At 35.2% G+C, this 12,936-nt stretch overlaps 1 protein-coding gene across 7 annotated transcripts in view; it reads left to right on the top strand.

Annotated features, from left to right (window-relative positions):
• Positions 1–9,632, top strand: part of RBM27 (RNA binding motif protein 27) — a 68,976-nt gene extending 59,344 nt beyond the window's left edge. For 6 of the 7 annotated variants that reach the window (XM_036312624.1, XM_036312619.1, XM_036312623.1 and 3 more), the window contains 2 exons: positions 4,925–5,035; positions 6,361–9,632. In XM_036312624.1, coding sequence (XP_036168517.1) covers positions 4,925–5,035; positions 6,361–6,444 — 195 coding nt within the window. In that variant the 3' untranslated portion in view covers positions 6,445–9,632. The remainder of the gene's footprint in view (positions 1–4,924; positions 5,036–6,360) is intronic. The other variant, XM_036312620.1, reaches the window with a different exon arrangement.
• The last annotated feature ends 3,304 nt before the right edge of the window (positions 9,633–12,936 follow it).

Genomic DNA, 12,936 nt, shown 5'->3' with positions numbered 1-12,936 from the left:
CCAGGGAGTAAAGATTATGTAGCTTAATCGTGATTGTTCGTAGCTAAAGTGATTAACTACCCGCCTGGCACTTAGTTAAGGGGTTTTTTTCCCTCCCTAACTTCAGGGGAAAATCCCTACCTGGGGAAACAACCTTTCTTGGAGAGGTGACCTTGGTTAAAACACATAGTGCCAAGAAGGTGAGCAAACATATTAAGAACAGTATGCCATATACGCCAGGTCCCTTGAAACATATGCTGTGCAGATGTTTCTTCCCTGCAGTGACTGTGTCAAGCAGCAAGGGTGGACCGGCTCCCGGCAAATTCCCCCTTTTTTATTTTTTAAATGATAGCACATGTAAATCAGCGGCCACCTCTCGGATTGGGTTGTTTAAGACTCGGAAGAAGACTGACAAGCAATGATAGCGAGCATAGCTATAAATATAGTGAATGGAGTGCACAAGGAGCCTTGTTCCTGTAGAAGGTTGCTGGCCTCTTCAGTCAAGGGATTTCAGCTGTCCTCAAGTAGGGGGTTTGGTTGTCCTTGTTGATCTGGCTACGGGCGGCATCATTGGTGATGGGCTTCCCGAAGCGTCATCGAGTTGAAGGGCTGCATCAAAGGGTCCATCAGGGCCGTGCTTGATGGTGGTGTCGGTGTCTGGGGAGGAGTCAGCTGTGCCCTCTGGGTCAGCCGATATGGTTAATACCGGGGAGGAGGAGGATGAGGCAGAGACGGAGGGTGGTGTGACATAAGGTCAGATTAGACGGTCTGGAATCCACACAGGTGAGTCTGCATCCTGTGGAAATATACATGCACCTCCTCTCCCCCAGGTTAAAACTACATCAGGTCCCTTCCAGGCTCCTGTAAGTAAGTCTTTCCATTTGACGAAATAAGTGAGTTTCTGCTAAATGAAAGTTTCTTTTGCTGATTTGCTCAGAGTCCTCGGACTTGGCTGAGAGAGTAGCTTCCACTTCTTGCTTTTCTACCATCTGTTGGGCCTCAGTTGTTAACTTCTTCAGCTGACCCCATGTTGGCACCTCAGTCCCTTGCATAGCCTTTCTTTTGTTTATTGTCTACCAGCTAGGGCTAGATGTTTAAGTTTTAACCCAGAAGTCATGCTCATGTGGATCTCTTTCCTTCTCATAAGTAGAATCATTCTAGATCATCTAATGATAACCAGTTTTTAGATAAGTGCATTTGATAAGTCTGACACATGGCATTTGGTTTGTGGAAAGGGGAAATACCAGGCATTTGGGGAGAGAGCAAACAAAGCTGAGGCAGACGAGGTAACTTCAAGGAGACACTGACATTGGTTTTGATGGCATTTTATTGTTTGTTTTTTTGTTTTTGGTAAAGTGCTTATCAGACAGTCTTAAGTACTAGAAGCATATTTACTCTCGTAACAGACTTGGGCATATAGTATGTTTTCTTTGAAAGAAATACATATGCCTAGATATTAGGGCAAATTGATTTAGCAGGCTTAAAGGGTAATAACTCTTTTTAAAGATCTTTTATATCCCACAAAGGCTACCATAAAAATGTATATTTTCAGTATTTTTTTTACTGTCTTTAATAATTGTGAAATGACCATGGAAGATTCTATCTTTATGGATGGGTTTTGGTGAAGCTATTCTGAAGAATGAGGACCTAATCCTGGAGTCGTTCAGTTTATTTTTGTATCCAGCAATCCATTTCTAAGAACTTATCACAAGGGTATTGCTAGGGTTGCGAAGAGTGCCATGAGAAAATTCTCGAGATTAACTTCTAGGTTAAAAAAAATTGGAGACAATATTAAACGTAAACAACAAAAAAAGAAAGTGCATTAAATTATTAGTTCTGGGTGACAAAATTCAAGTTTTTCATTTTTTTCCTTCTAAGCGCTTCTCTATTTTTCCAGCTTTCCAAATGAACATATGTTACTTTTTAAATCAGACCTTTTATCATCACATTCACTTTTAGGTGAAGTGTCAGCATTTTTATGATGATTATGAAACCAAATTTGAGTATATGTGTTAATCTTGGGCTTTTGGTCCCAGGCACCTATATAAAAATATGTGTAAATTAAAGTATACACAAATTTAAAATATATAAAATATTTAATATACAGTGCAAGCTATATAAAACAACATAAGACATATAATACTACATAGACATTTTAATAGTATATATCAGGGGTCAGCAGACTTTTTCTGTAAAGGACCAGATAGTAAATATTTTAGATTTTTGAGAACCACATAGAGTCTCTGTCACATTTTCTTTTCCTCCTTCTTTCCCCTTACCTGCCCCTTCTCCTCCCTTTTCCTTCTATGAATTTATTTTCCTTTTAAAAATATAAAAGCTATTCTTAGCTTACAGGCCATTGAAAAACAGGTGCTGGGCCTGAAGGCTGTGATTTGCAGATCCCTGACATATATTATTGTATTACTTTAAGTACCTGTTTCCTCATACCCTTAACAGCATTTGATTTTTATTTTTTCATCTTTGCCAGTTATGTGGTTGATGAATGATGATTGATACAGATTTGGCATCAGTTTCTGATCTGGGAAAATGGCTGGCTAGATGAATTTCTCTCTGAGTAACTTCTACCTCTAAGGTTCCAAGTACTTCTAAAGTATTGCGTACTAGAGGCCTGGTGCACAAAATTCGTGCATGGACGGGGGGGGGGGGGTCTCCTCAGCCCGTCCGGCACCCTCTTCTATCCAGGAGCCCTCGGGGGATGTCTGACTCACAATCCTGGACTGCTGGCTCCTAACAGCTCATCTGCCTGCCTGCCTGGTCGCCCCTCACTGACTCCCCGCCCCCCCTGCCGGCCTGGTTGCCCCCAACTGCCCGCTCTCTCCCCCCCCCGGCCTGGTTGCCCCTCACTGCCAGCCTGGACACCCCACGCAGCCTGCTGTTTGGTTGTTTGGTTGTCCCTCACTGTCTCCCCTGCCTGCCTGGTCACCCCACACAGTCTGCTGTTCGGTCGTTTGGTCGTCCCTCACTGCCCCCCCTGCCGTCCTGATTTTCCCACTCAGCCTGCTGTTGATATTAAACCCTTATCAGATGTATCATTGGCAAATATGTTCTCCCATGCAGTGGGTTGTCTTTTAATTTTGTTGATGGTTCCCTTTGCTGTTCAAAAACTTTTTAGTTTGATGTAGTCCCATATGTTTGTTTTTCTTTTGTTGCCCTTGTCCGAGGAGATATATCAGGAAAAATATTGCTACGAGAAATGACTGAGAATTTACTGCCTGTGTTTTCACTTAGGATTTTTATGGTTTTGAGCCTAACATTGAAGTCTTGAAGTCTTTAATCCATTTTGAGTTTATTCTTCTGTATAATGTAAGAAGGTGGTCTAGTTTCATTTTTTGCATGTATCCAATTTTTGCAATACCGGTTATTGAATAGACTATCTTCACCTCATTGTATGTTCTTGCCTCCTTTGTCAAATATTAATTGACCATAAAGGTGTGGCTTTATTTCTGGGATCTCTATTCTCTTCCTCAGAGTTTTTTTTTAATGTTTTTTAAAAAATATATTTTACTGATTTTTTACAGAGGAAGGAAGAGGGATAGAGAGTTAGAAACGTTGATGAGAGAGAAACATTGATCAGCTGCCTCCTGCACACCCCCTACTGGGGATGTGCCTGCAACCGAGGTACATGCCCTTGACCAGAATTGAACCTAGGACCTTTCAGTCCACAGGCCAATGCTCTATCCACTGAGCCAAACCAGTTAGGTCTGTTCTCAGTTTTAATGACTTAATATATGTATAGTTGTGAAATGATTACTAAGATATGTTTAGTTAACATCCATCAGCTCATATAGATATTTTTTGGGATGAGAATTTTTAATATCTACTCCCTTAGCAACTACCTGATTTTTAAAAGATGGTAGATGTGTATTTGGATAGGGCCATTTTTGGTACATCAGTTTAGTTATGTCTCATGGATCAAATGTTCGGTGTCAGATTATAAACAATCAATCCCATAAGAAATAATGGGGATTTTTCCTTAGATCACAGGCCAATATCTATGCAGACAATAGTTAACTGGCGATGGGGCTGGCCTAGTGTACACTATTACCATGCAGTTATCTGAGTGTTCTGTGGAAACATTTGTCAGATGCTTCCTGAAGCTTACCAACATTTTTCTTAGAGAACCTAGAGTGAAACCCCAAATTTAAAAGAACTTCTGTCACATTTTTCAGGACTGAACCAAGAATTGGGGGTATTTTACAACTCAACCCAGTTCATAAGAAAACTGTAGGAATAACTAAACTTTTCCTTTCATGAAACTTTGGGTCCCTATTCTTTTGCTTCTGTTGCTTTGTCTTCAAAATTAAACTTTGGCTTTCTCTTATTATTGATATGTGCTGGGAAGGGGTGGGGGAAATGTTCATACTGTAGTACCAAGGAATAATTGGTAGCAGATTTACCTTGAGTGAGGATAGTAGGTGTTTAACATTTGTTGAATGTGTAGGTGAGCTGGGGAGTACTAGTTATAGTTGTATAACATTTCAGAACAGAAAGGGGGAATAGCTTTGTCAGATATAGGTGGGGCTATAAGAGATGCCATATGATGAAAAGACAGTGTTTTAAATAGTTACATTTTTAAGGTTTCAGTCTAAATATGTAGATTATCAAAGCCAAAAGCCAATAATTGTATTAAGACAATATTTATTTGTCCTTATGATGACTTTTCTAAGTAGTTTATCACCCAGTCAAGACAGATTTTATTTACATGACAGAAAAATTAATCATGGACTATTCTGGGCAATCAGAACATATGGTCTACTATTTAAAACAGGTTTCATTTTTTTGTAGCTCTCATTGGAGATTGTTCATAGATCCACTTTAATAGATTTTTCTCCTAGTCAGTATACTTTTTGAGTAGCACACACTTTGAAGGAATCATTAGTAAATGTGAGTACACACTTTTGTGTTTTTCTAAAATCTATTTTAGGCTGCAAACCAAGGGTCAAAATTTAAAGACCGTCGGCTACAAATATCATGGCACAAGGCCAAGGTGCCTTCTGTATCCACAGAGACCGAGGAAGAAGAAGTCAAGGAGGAGGTAAATTTAATGATTGAAAATAAGAGTTGAAAAAGAAAAAAAAAGAAGAATTAGATTGTTTCTCAGTTACATTTTTTCTGACATTAAAATAAATAATATAAAATAAATATTGAATTATTGCATGAGTGCAGTTATCTAAGACTAGTCTTAAAATTTATTAAAGCATCAAAAGGTACATAAATATAAAAAGCTTTGGGGGATTATTTTCTGGTGTAGAGAGACATTTTTATTGGCATTTGTTTGGGCTCTAGATATTTTTATTCTGGTAAATGAGGACATAGATTATATGAATAAATTAAGTTTTAGCTGATTGTTTAAGCTTTTATTCAAGTTCCATAAGTAATAGATGGGAGTTTCTTTTCTTCTATGTATAGTTGGTTAAAATGTCAGTGTAAGGAAGTAAGACATTAAGAGGGAAGGCTGGGAAAGTCAAAGACTTAAGTAATGCAAGCACTAAATAATCAGCCTCTTAAAATATCAGAGAATTGATTCTGCTCTTTTACTACTATATTTCTAATTAGTTTATTAAAATGGACACTCATCCAACATTGCAAGTTATTCCTGATTCATCACAGTTTTGGTTTAAAAGATATCTAATAATAATGGTTGGTCAAGAGGCTTCTAACCATATGGGTAATTTTATATAACCAAAGTGGAAACATGTTCCTCTGTTAAAAAAAAAAAAGAAAGAAAGAAAAATCTTGATATTTTGGGGAATATTTACAGATACTTTTACTTTGTGTAACTTTTTATATTTTTATATAAGATTTTGAATGTCATTGTCATGGGAAGTTAGTATATTCTCCCCTCACAAATATTCTAATATTAAAGGAAAGGTTTAGGAGTTTGAATGGTCATTTACTGCCTAATTTTTAAGTTAACGGAATAAAATTAAATTAATTTTATCAATAACATTTCATAGGTATTTTTATTTTCCCTACTAAATGTTCATATATTACTTACTTTATTTTTCTGATGATTTTAGAATGGAAATCTTTTCCTATTTAGACTAAGAAAAGTTAGGGAGATTATATACATAGGTTGGAGCAAAACAGGTTTACTTTAACCTACTTTTATTAATTTTAATTTATTAAAACCTACTGTATTTTAATTTATTAATTATTGTATTATTTTCCATATGAACAACAGTAAACCTACTTTTATCCCACCCAGTACATGTAATAAAAATTGTTTTTTGTTTTTTTGCTCTGAAAAATATTTGTAAATCCAGCCTTTATATTTAGTCTGTTTGTCCTTTGTCGTAAAAAAGTATTTTATTTAACTTTCTTGTGCCACTAAGCAGATTTTACCCTCTCTTTCTTTAGGAAACAGAAACCTCAGATTTGTTTTTGCCTGATGATGATGACGAAGATGAAGATGAATATGAGTCTCGTTCATGGCGAAGATGAAATCTGAAACGAGCTGTATAATTTTTAGGAATATTTGTTTAGAAGAACAACTTTTAAAGTTATTTAAAGACGTCAATGAGCCAAAAAAATTTTTTTTATTTTTCTTTTCAACACAGTAGATTTAAGGACAGCAAGTTTGCTATTTAAACACATCTCATAACTGTTCATGATATTAAAGCACCAAAGGCCTAGTGACTTTTACACAGTTGTGAAGATCCACAGGATGACATGGATAATCTCTAGAGCCTTATATTTCCACACCACCTGTTTTGTTGCTATTGGTGTTGGATTATGATGTAAATGACAGGGTGTTCAGAAATTTTATTTTGGATTATAATCTGCTGATAAAATTTCTTTAAATGTCAAAATTGCCTGGAATCTCTTAACTCTTAGCTATTATGGATGGGTCGTCAGACAGTAGGAGACATTTGTAATTGCAATACCCTTCTGCTTTCAAGAGTTGTCTTGGAAGAAAAGTAAATTTATTTTCATTTGTTTTTACTGAGGAGGAGCCCAATTTGTATTAAATCTAAATTTGGGGTGGGAGGTGGCTTATGTGTAGAAGTACTGTTTTAGTGTAAACCATACAAACTCTGTGTTCTTAAATGCTGTAAGGTAATGGAAGCTAGCTCTATGGTATTTTCCTTCTGTCATTATATTAACTCTCCTGCACTTCTTCTGTTGCTGCTGATCCTTTACTTTGAAATTAGTGAGTATTGGTTCAGTTGGTTTGTGTTTTTGTTTTTCTATTTTTAACATTCTCAGAATATAAAAGGTTTTCACCCATTGCCCTTTTCTCAATCCCATTTTCTTTCTTCTGCCTTTTTATTACTAGGCCTGACTTACCCATTATTGAGATAAGTGATTCTTTTGGGTCACCAAAAGTCAACCCTTAATAAAAAGTTTAAACCAGCAAGCACCTTGGTAAATGTTTAGATGAGAATAATGGAAGGATTTGTGGGGAAAGTCAGTCACTAGCTTTTTCTTTTTTAATGCTTCAATTTAGTTAATAGTTACACAAAAGGGTTAAAAAGTGTCTGAAATTCTTTTCCTAAATTTAAACCATGATGGTGAGGTGTTTGGGTAGGGTAGGGTTGGGGTAGGGTAGGGGGATGGGTATGCTAGTAATAAATGGGAGTCATAACTTGACTTTGATCAGATGACCTTATTTTTTGATAATTTTGTAGCTTGTTACTATCCATGACATATGCATCCTTCAGTAGAAAGTTTCTTTCACTGTGTGCATTTTTACTGTACACTATATAGAGGAGAATATCTGTTAAGTAAAATATATATGTAAATGTATGTCCTTGTGTTCTGAATGTTAGATGGAAAAACAGAGGAGTAACACTACACTGTATTGACCCCTGGGGAAATAAAATGATTAATGTACATAGGATGTCACTTTTTCAAGAGTATACACATCTATGTTTTTATGTACGTGTGGTGTGAAAATTTGAAACTTCCTGTTGGCTTCAGAAAGTTCTTGGTGATCACTATATCAAGGATTTTGTTTCTTGAAGTAAGGACTGTTTCTTAAAATAGAAACTATTCACTAAGAAACTTAAAACCATCAGGACTCTAAGTTAGCTACAAGAAGTTAAATCCCACGTTCTGATTATCTCTTCTTTTCTACTTATTTTCCTGGAATGATGTGTCAAACCAGGGTCATTTTTATGTTCATTGTAACTTCCCCTTCGCAATAATAAGGACTTCCTCTTCCTAGGTTGTTATTAATATTTCTGATAACACTGAAACTAAAATAAGCTTATAAAAAGATAAAAATGTTACAGTGGGGTACCTAGAATAAGCAATCTTGCTCCTTCCTCCATCATCTCTAATGAAATTTTCTTGATGTCTGTGGCTCAGTCGGTATATATTTTGAAAGATTCATTGTGGTGAATATTTTGAGTCCTGACAGTTTAAAACCTGATAGAGGGAACAAAGGATTTATATATTTTTTGTACAAAGTTTTTTCTTAAACTGTATAATTTTGTAAATAATTTGTTTGGTTTTTTTGTGTACTAAAACTACCAGCGTATAGATTTCAATAAGAATTGTTGTATTTTTGTATTTGGAAACTGAAAATTACAGTAAATTAATGGAGCTGTAAGAAAATTTTCAGTAGACTGACAGTTCAACAGAATGAGATTCCTTTTCATATGGTTTTTTTTTTTTAACCTCAAAATTGACATCTTATTACACTCTGTACAGAGAGAGTTGAGGATTTGTTTGCCTTTTTAGTTATTGGGAGAGAGGGGGGTGAAAGAGAAGAGTGTTACAGTGAAGAATAGATAGACACCTTTCCCGGTAAGATTCTTATATAAAACTGCTTTTTCAATACATCTCATATAAGATTAAAATACGTTTTAAATGTTCTAAGAATTCTAAAACATTTTTGACTCTCAAAAATGAATTCAAAATAATGAGTTAAATATAATATTAGAAATTTTAAGTTAATGTTAGCATAAAATAGTTGAATATATATTTTTCCTTTAGGATTTTTTTATCCCCATCCTCATATCCCCAACTATTAGAATTTCTTTTTAAAAGTAAGTACCATAACTTGTTTTCTTGGCATCTTCAGTTACAGATATGACATACACCATCTGAGGCAAGCTGCATTCTTTTTAATGAATGTGACGTCTAAGTTTCTAAGTAGCTGATGACCAATCCACCTAGGTCAGCCTGGTTTATTAGTGGATTGCTGCCCAAGCTTAAAAAGGTAACCCCAGGGAATGCAGAATTTTTTTTGCATTTCTTCATGTGGGAAAGCATTGATGATAAATTGGAAAACGGTCTTGTTAGGATGAAACAAAGGTCCTACTGATGGATCATTATTTCAAAAAGAAGAAAAAAATCATGTGAAAAGGAATAGTGGTTCTTCTTATGTATAGTATGCCTGTATTATAGTTTTTACAAAATTGTGAACTTGTGTAATAGTATAATAGGAGATATTGTTGAATTTCTAACTGTTTATACATTTAAATTCATATATGTAATGTTTGTTTTATCAATTACAATCTGAATTTCTAAGAAGCATGTTGACTTTTGCAATAAAGATGCAATATGGAATGGTTCACAATCAGAAAAAAAAAAAAGAAAAGAAAAAAAGATAAAAGTATTATGAATTTAAAAGAATTTGGAAAACTTATGAACCATTCCAAAAATTATAACAATCACCAAAAGAGCTGTAATTCTGGCTTGTTCTGGAAAGAAAGAAAATGTGTGTGTATGCTTGCTTATGTGTGACCGTGAGTGAGTAGTGGATATGTATGTGTGTTTTATGTTGTGTTCATGTACATGAGAGAATGCTGCTCCATGAAACTGGGTATTGAAGCCACTGGCTATGAAATACTCAGTAGAATAACTCCCTCAACAGGATGGTCTTGGAAATGAAAAAGAAGGGGATTAAAGTATTACTTGTAAGTTAGCTTTGATAGCCATATTTCTTTGTTCATGATGGGTCTTGGTATCCCTGATAAAAAGCACAAACAATTTTATAAAAGCAATTATTTTAATGCTACCTTGATGATATTCAATGTGCCTGCCAACCATAGGAAGGACCTTTTTCTTTTTTCTTCTTTTTTCTAAAATATATTTTTATTGTTTTCAGAGAGGAAGGAAGAGGGAGAGAGAGATAGAAACATCAATGATGAGAGAGAATCATTGATTGGCTACTGTTTGCACACCCCACACTGGGGATCGGGCCCGCAACCCAGGCATGTGCCCTGACTGGGAATTGAACCATGACCTCCTGGTTCCTAGGTCGATGCTCAGTCACTGAGCCATGCTGGCCACCTGGAAGGACATTTTTCTTAAATGGAATAGAAAGATGGGGAAAAAACACCTTGAAGAGATGACTTCTAATTGTGACCTCTAATAGTAAAGAATAACAAGAAGTAATCTTACACCTTAAGGATTCAGTGGGAGGTGATGAGAAAGGAAAGTATATCACTTGGGCTCATATTTCTCATTTGAAAAATTTCTTATAAAATTCCCCTTGAAGTGATTATTCATTGTCTAAGAAGAGTCATTCTTTGAATCTCAGCCTATACAGGAAATTACTAAAGAATGGGAGTAAATTTCATTTTCAGTCTTTTCAAATAAATTTCATCTGTATTTTATGAATTTGGTAAATGGAAAATAAGCTGTGTGATCATTTGTTTTGAATAGATGAGAATTTATCCTCATCTATACCGGGTGTCCCCTCAAGATGTATATACATTTCAGCAGCTGATAGCTCAATTTTGAAAATGAAATGTATTTTAATTAACACTGCCTTAATAATTATTCATAGTGAGTGTATACATTTTTGGGTGACACCTTCCATGTTTATAATAATAAACATTAGTTCTGGGAAGTTTAGTGGGGATAAGCATAATTCTGAAAATAGTTACATCTGTTTAATATTAAGTCAAATATTTTACTAAAATGGACCTCTCATTAACAAATTATTGGGTTTATGTGATTTCTTAGTGATTTTGATGTAAATTATTCTAAAGCAAGGATAAATTTTGAATCATGAGTCCCAGTGTATCTAGTGTATCTAATTATGTTACAGTAAACAGAAGGTATGAACATTTATGTCAACACTTGAAATGTTTGAGATGATAGAGTCAGGTTGCTTTAAACAAGGGCAGACCTGCACATTTTGTGTCATTTTAGTGTCAGATCTGTTTGAGGAGCCAAGGAGCACTGACTTGAAAATATAAGGCTATTAACTGCTATTGCATGTGCTGTGAATCACCTTCATTTATGCTAAATTTATTTTATTGCCAAGTGATCTCCTTTCTACAGGGTCTCTTACCTGGTTCTTTGATCAACCTTAGGGTAACTAAACCATCCCAGCATTCTGAGATAGGTGACTTGATACAGGTGAAATTAAGGTCAGAATAGTGTTTGATGACTGTTTGCAAGATAATTGCAGTTTGAATCTACTCTTTTCTTAGGCTACTGCAAACAGATTTTTTTTTCTCCTTTTTTTATGTGTGTGGAGTTGATCATTAAGCATGATAAACGTGGCTGTTACCTTTTCTTTTTATTTATATTATCTTTCTGTGAAAGAGGAGCAAGAGCTTGTTATCTTGTTTTCCATGAAAATAAGCCTGTATTTCCTACATCCCTTCAGTTTTCTAACCACTTCATAGAGTTCTATTATTTTGATATAGTGGTCCATTTGTAATTTAAAATAATAGTTATTTTTTTATATAGAGGTACTGGTTTAGTATTTGCTCAAAATTATTCTAAATTATTTGTCAGGGAGTCCAGGTGTGGAAATAAACCTTTTTAGTTGCCTAGCCCTTTTTCTATTCTCAGTATTGCTATGTAAAAACCTTATAAAAGTGAACGTCTTGTTAACAGTTTCCTAAAGTTCTTGTGATTCCATCTTTTCTCATTTTCCCCCAGAGAGCTCTTAGTGTAAAATATTGATATATTTCTCCCAGTTTTAAATTAAAGTAGATAATAAGGGCTAATATAGACTTTGCCCAATTATTCTGGTTTCTGGAGGATGATTTGGCCTCAGGGTGAATTCTTAGACCAAACGCTGCCTATTTATCTGTGTAAACACCTGTCCTGTATACCACCAGTAAACTATTGAGTTCTAGATTCTGAACTATCCTCCAACAAGAGATTTATTTACTGTAAGATTCAAGTTTTTAACATTTTGAGCCTGTAGGGGGCTCTAGGAGACAAAATTTAGTTGGCCTTAGAGCAGTGACTGAATCCTTTTTTTCCCCCACAGCAACTTACAGTAAAAATATTTTGCATTGTGATACAGTATACACACTTCCTCCAAACAAAAGTTTACCAAACAACACCCTTATTATTCAATATGCATGTGATATTATTTATTCTATTAATTTTTGGCAGGATCCATTATTTGACTTTCAAAATTGCAGTTTGAAAAACACTGGCCTATTGAGATATAGGGTAAATTGGATTTAAAAATTTTTTTTTTTATTTCCAAGAAGAAGGGAGAGAGAGAGAAACATCAGTATGAGATAGTCACTGATTAGCTGCCTCCTGCATACCCCCTACTGGGGATTGAGCCCGAAACCCAGGCATGTGCCCTGACCAGGAGTCAACCCAGCAAATCAAACCAGGAATCGAGACCTCCTGGTTCATAGGTTGATGCTTAACCACTGAACCACACTGGCTGGGCTGAATTGGATTTTTAAATCACTCTTCCTTGCTGTAACATCGTCAATACAATTTTGAGTGTAAAATGATGTAATTTAACGTTTTGTATTTTGCTTGGAAAAGTAGTCTAGAGTCTAAAATTAAAGGTGAAAAAATATATATCAGTGTCTTTGATTACTTGATGTTCTTGAGTGTGAAGGTGTTTTTAATTTTTAAAATAGACAACTGTGAGTGACTTTAAACTTGCCTGTAGTTTTATATTTTTGTCATTATTTGTTCTGGGGAGGAAGTAGAATACTAGTATATTGGTGTTACATTTTATGAAATTAAAGTCAGTAAGAGTATTTG

This window comes from Myotis myotis, unplaced genomic scaffold (genome assembly GCF_014108235.1).
Source record: "Myotis myotis isolate mMyoMyo1 unplaced genomic scaffold, mMyoMyo1.p scaffold_m19_p_6, whole genome shotgun sequence".
Lineage (NCBI taxonomy): Eukaryota > Metazoa > Chordata > Mammalia > Chiroptera > Vespertilionidae > Myotis > Myotis myotis.
This window is presented reverse-complemented; position numbering and strand designations above follow the sequence as displayed.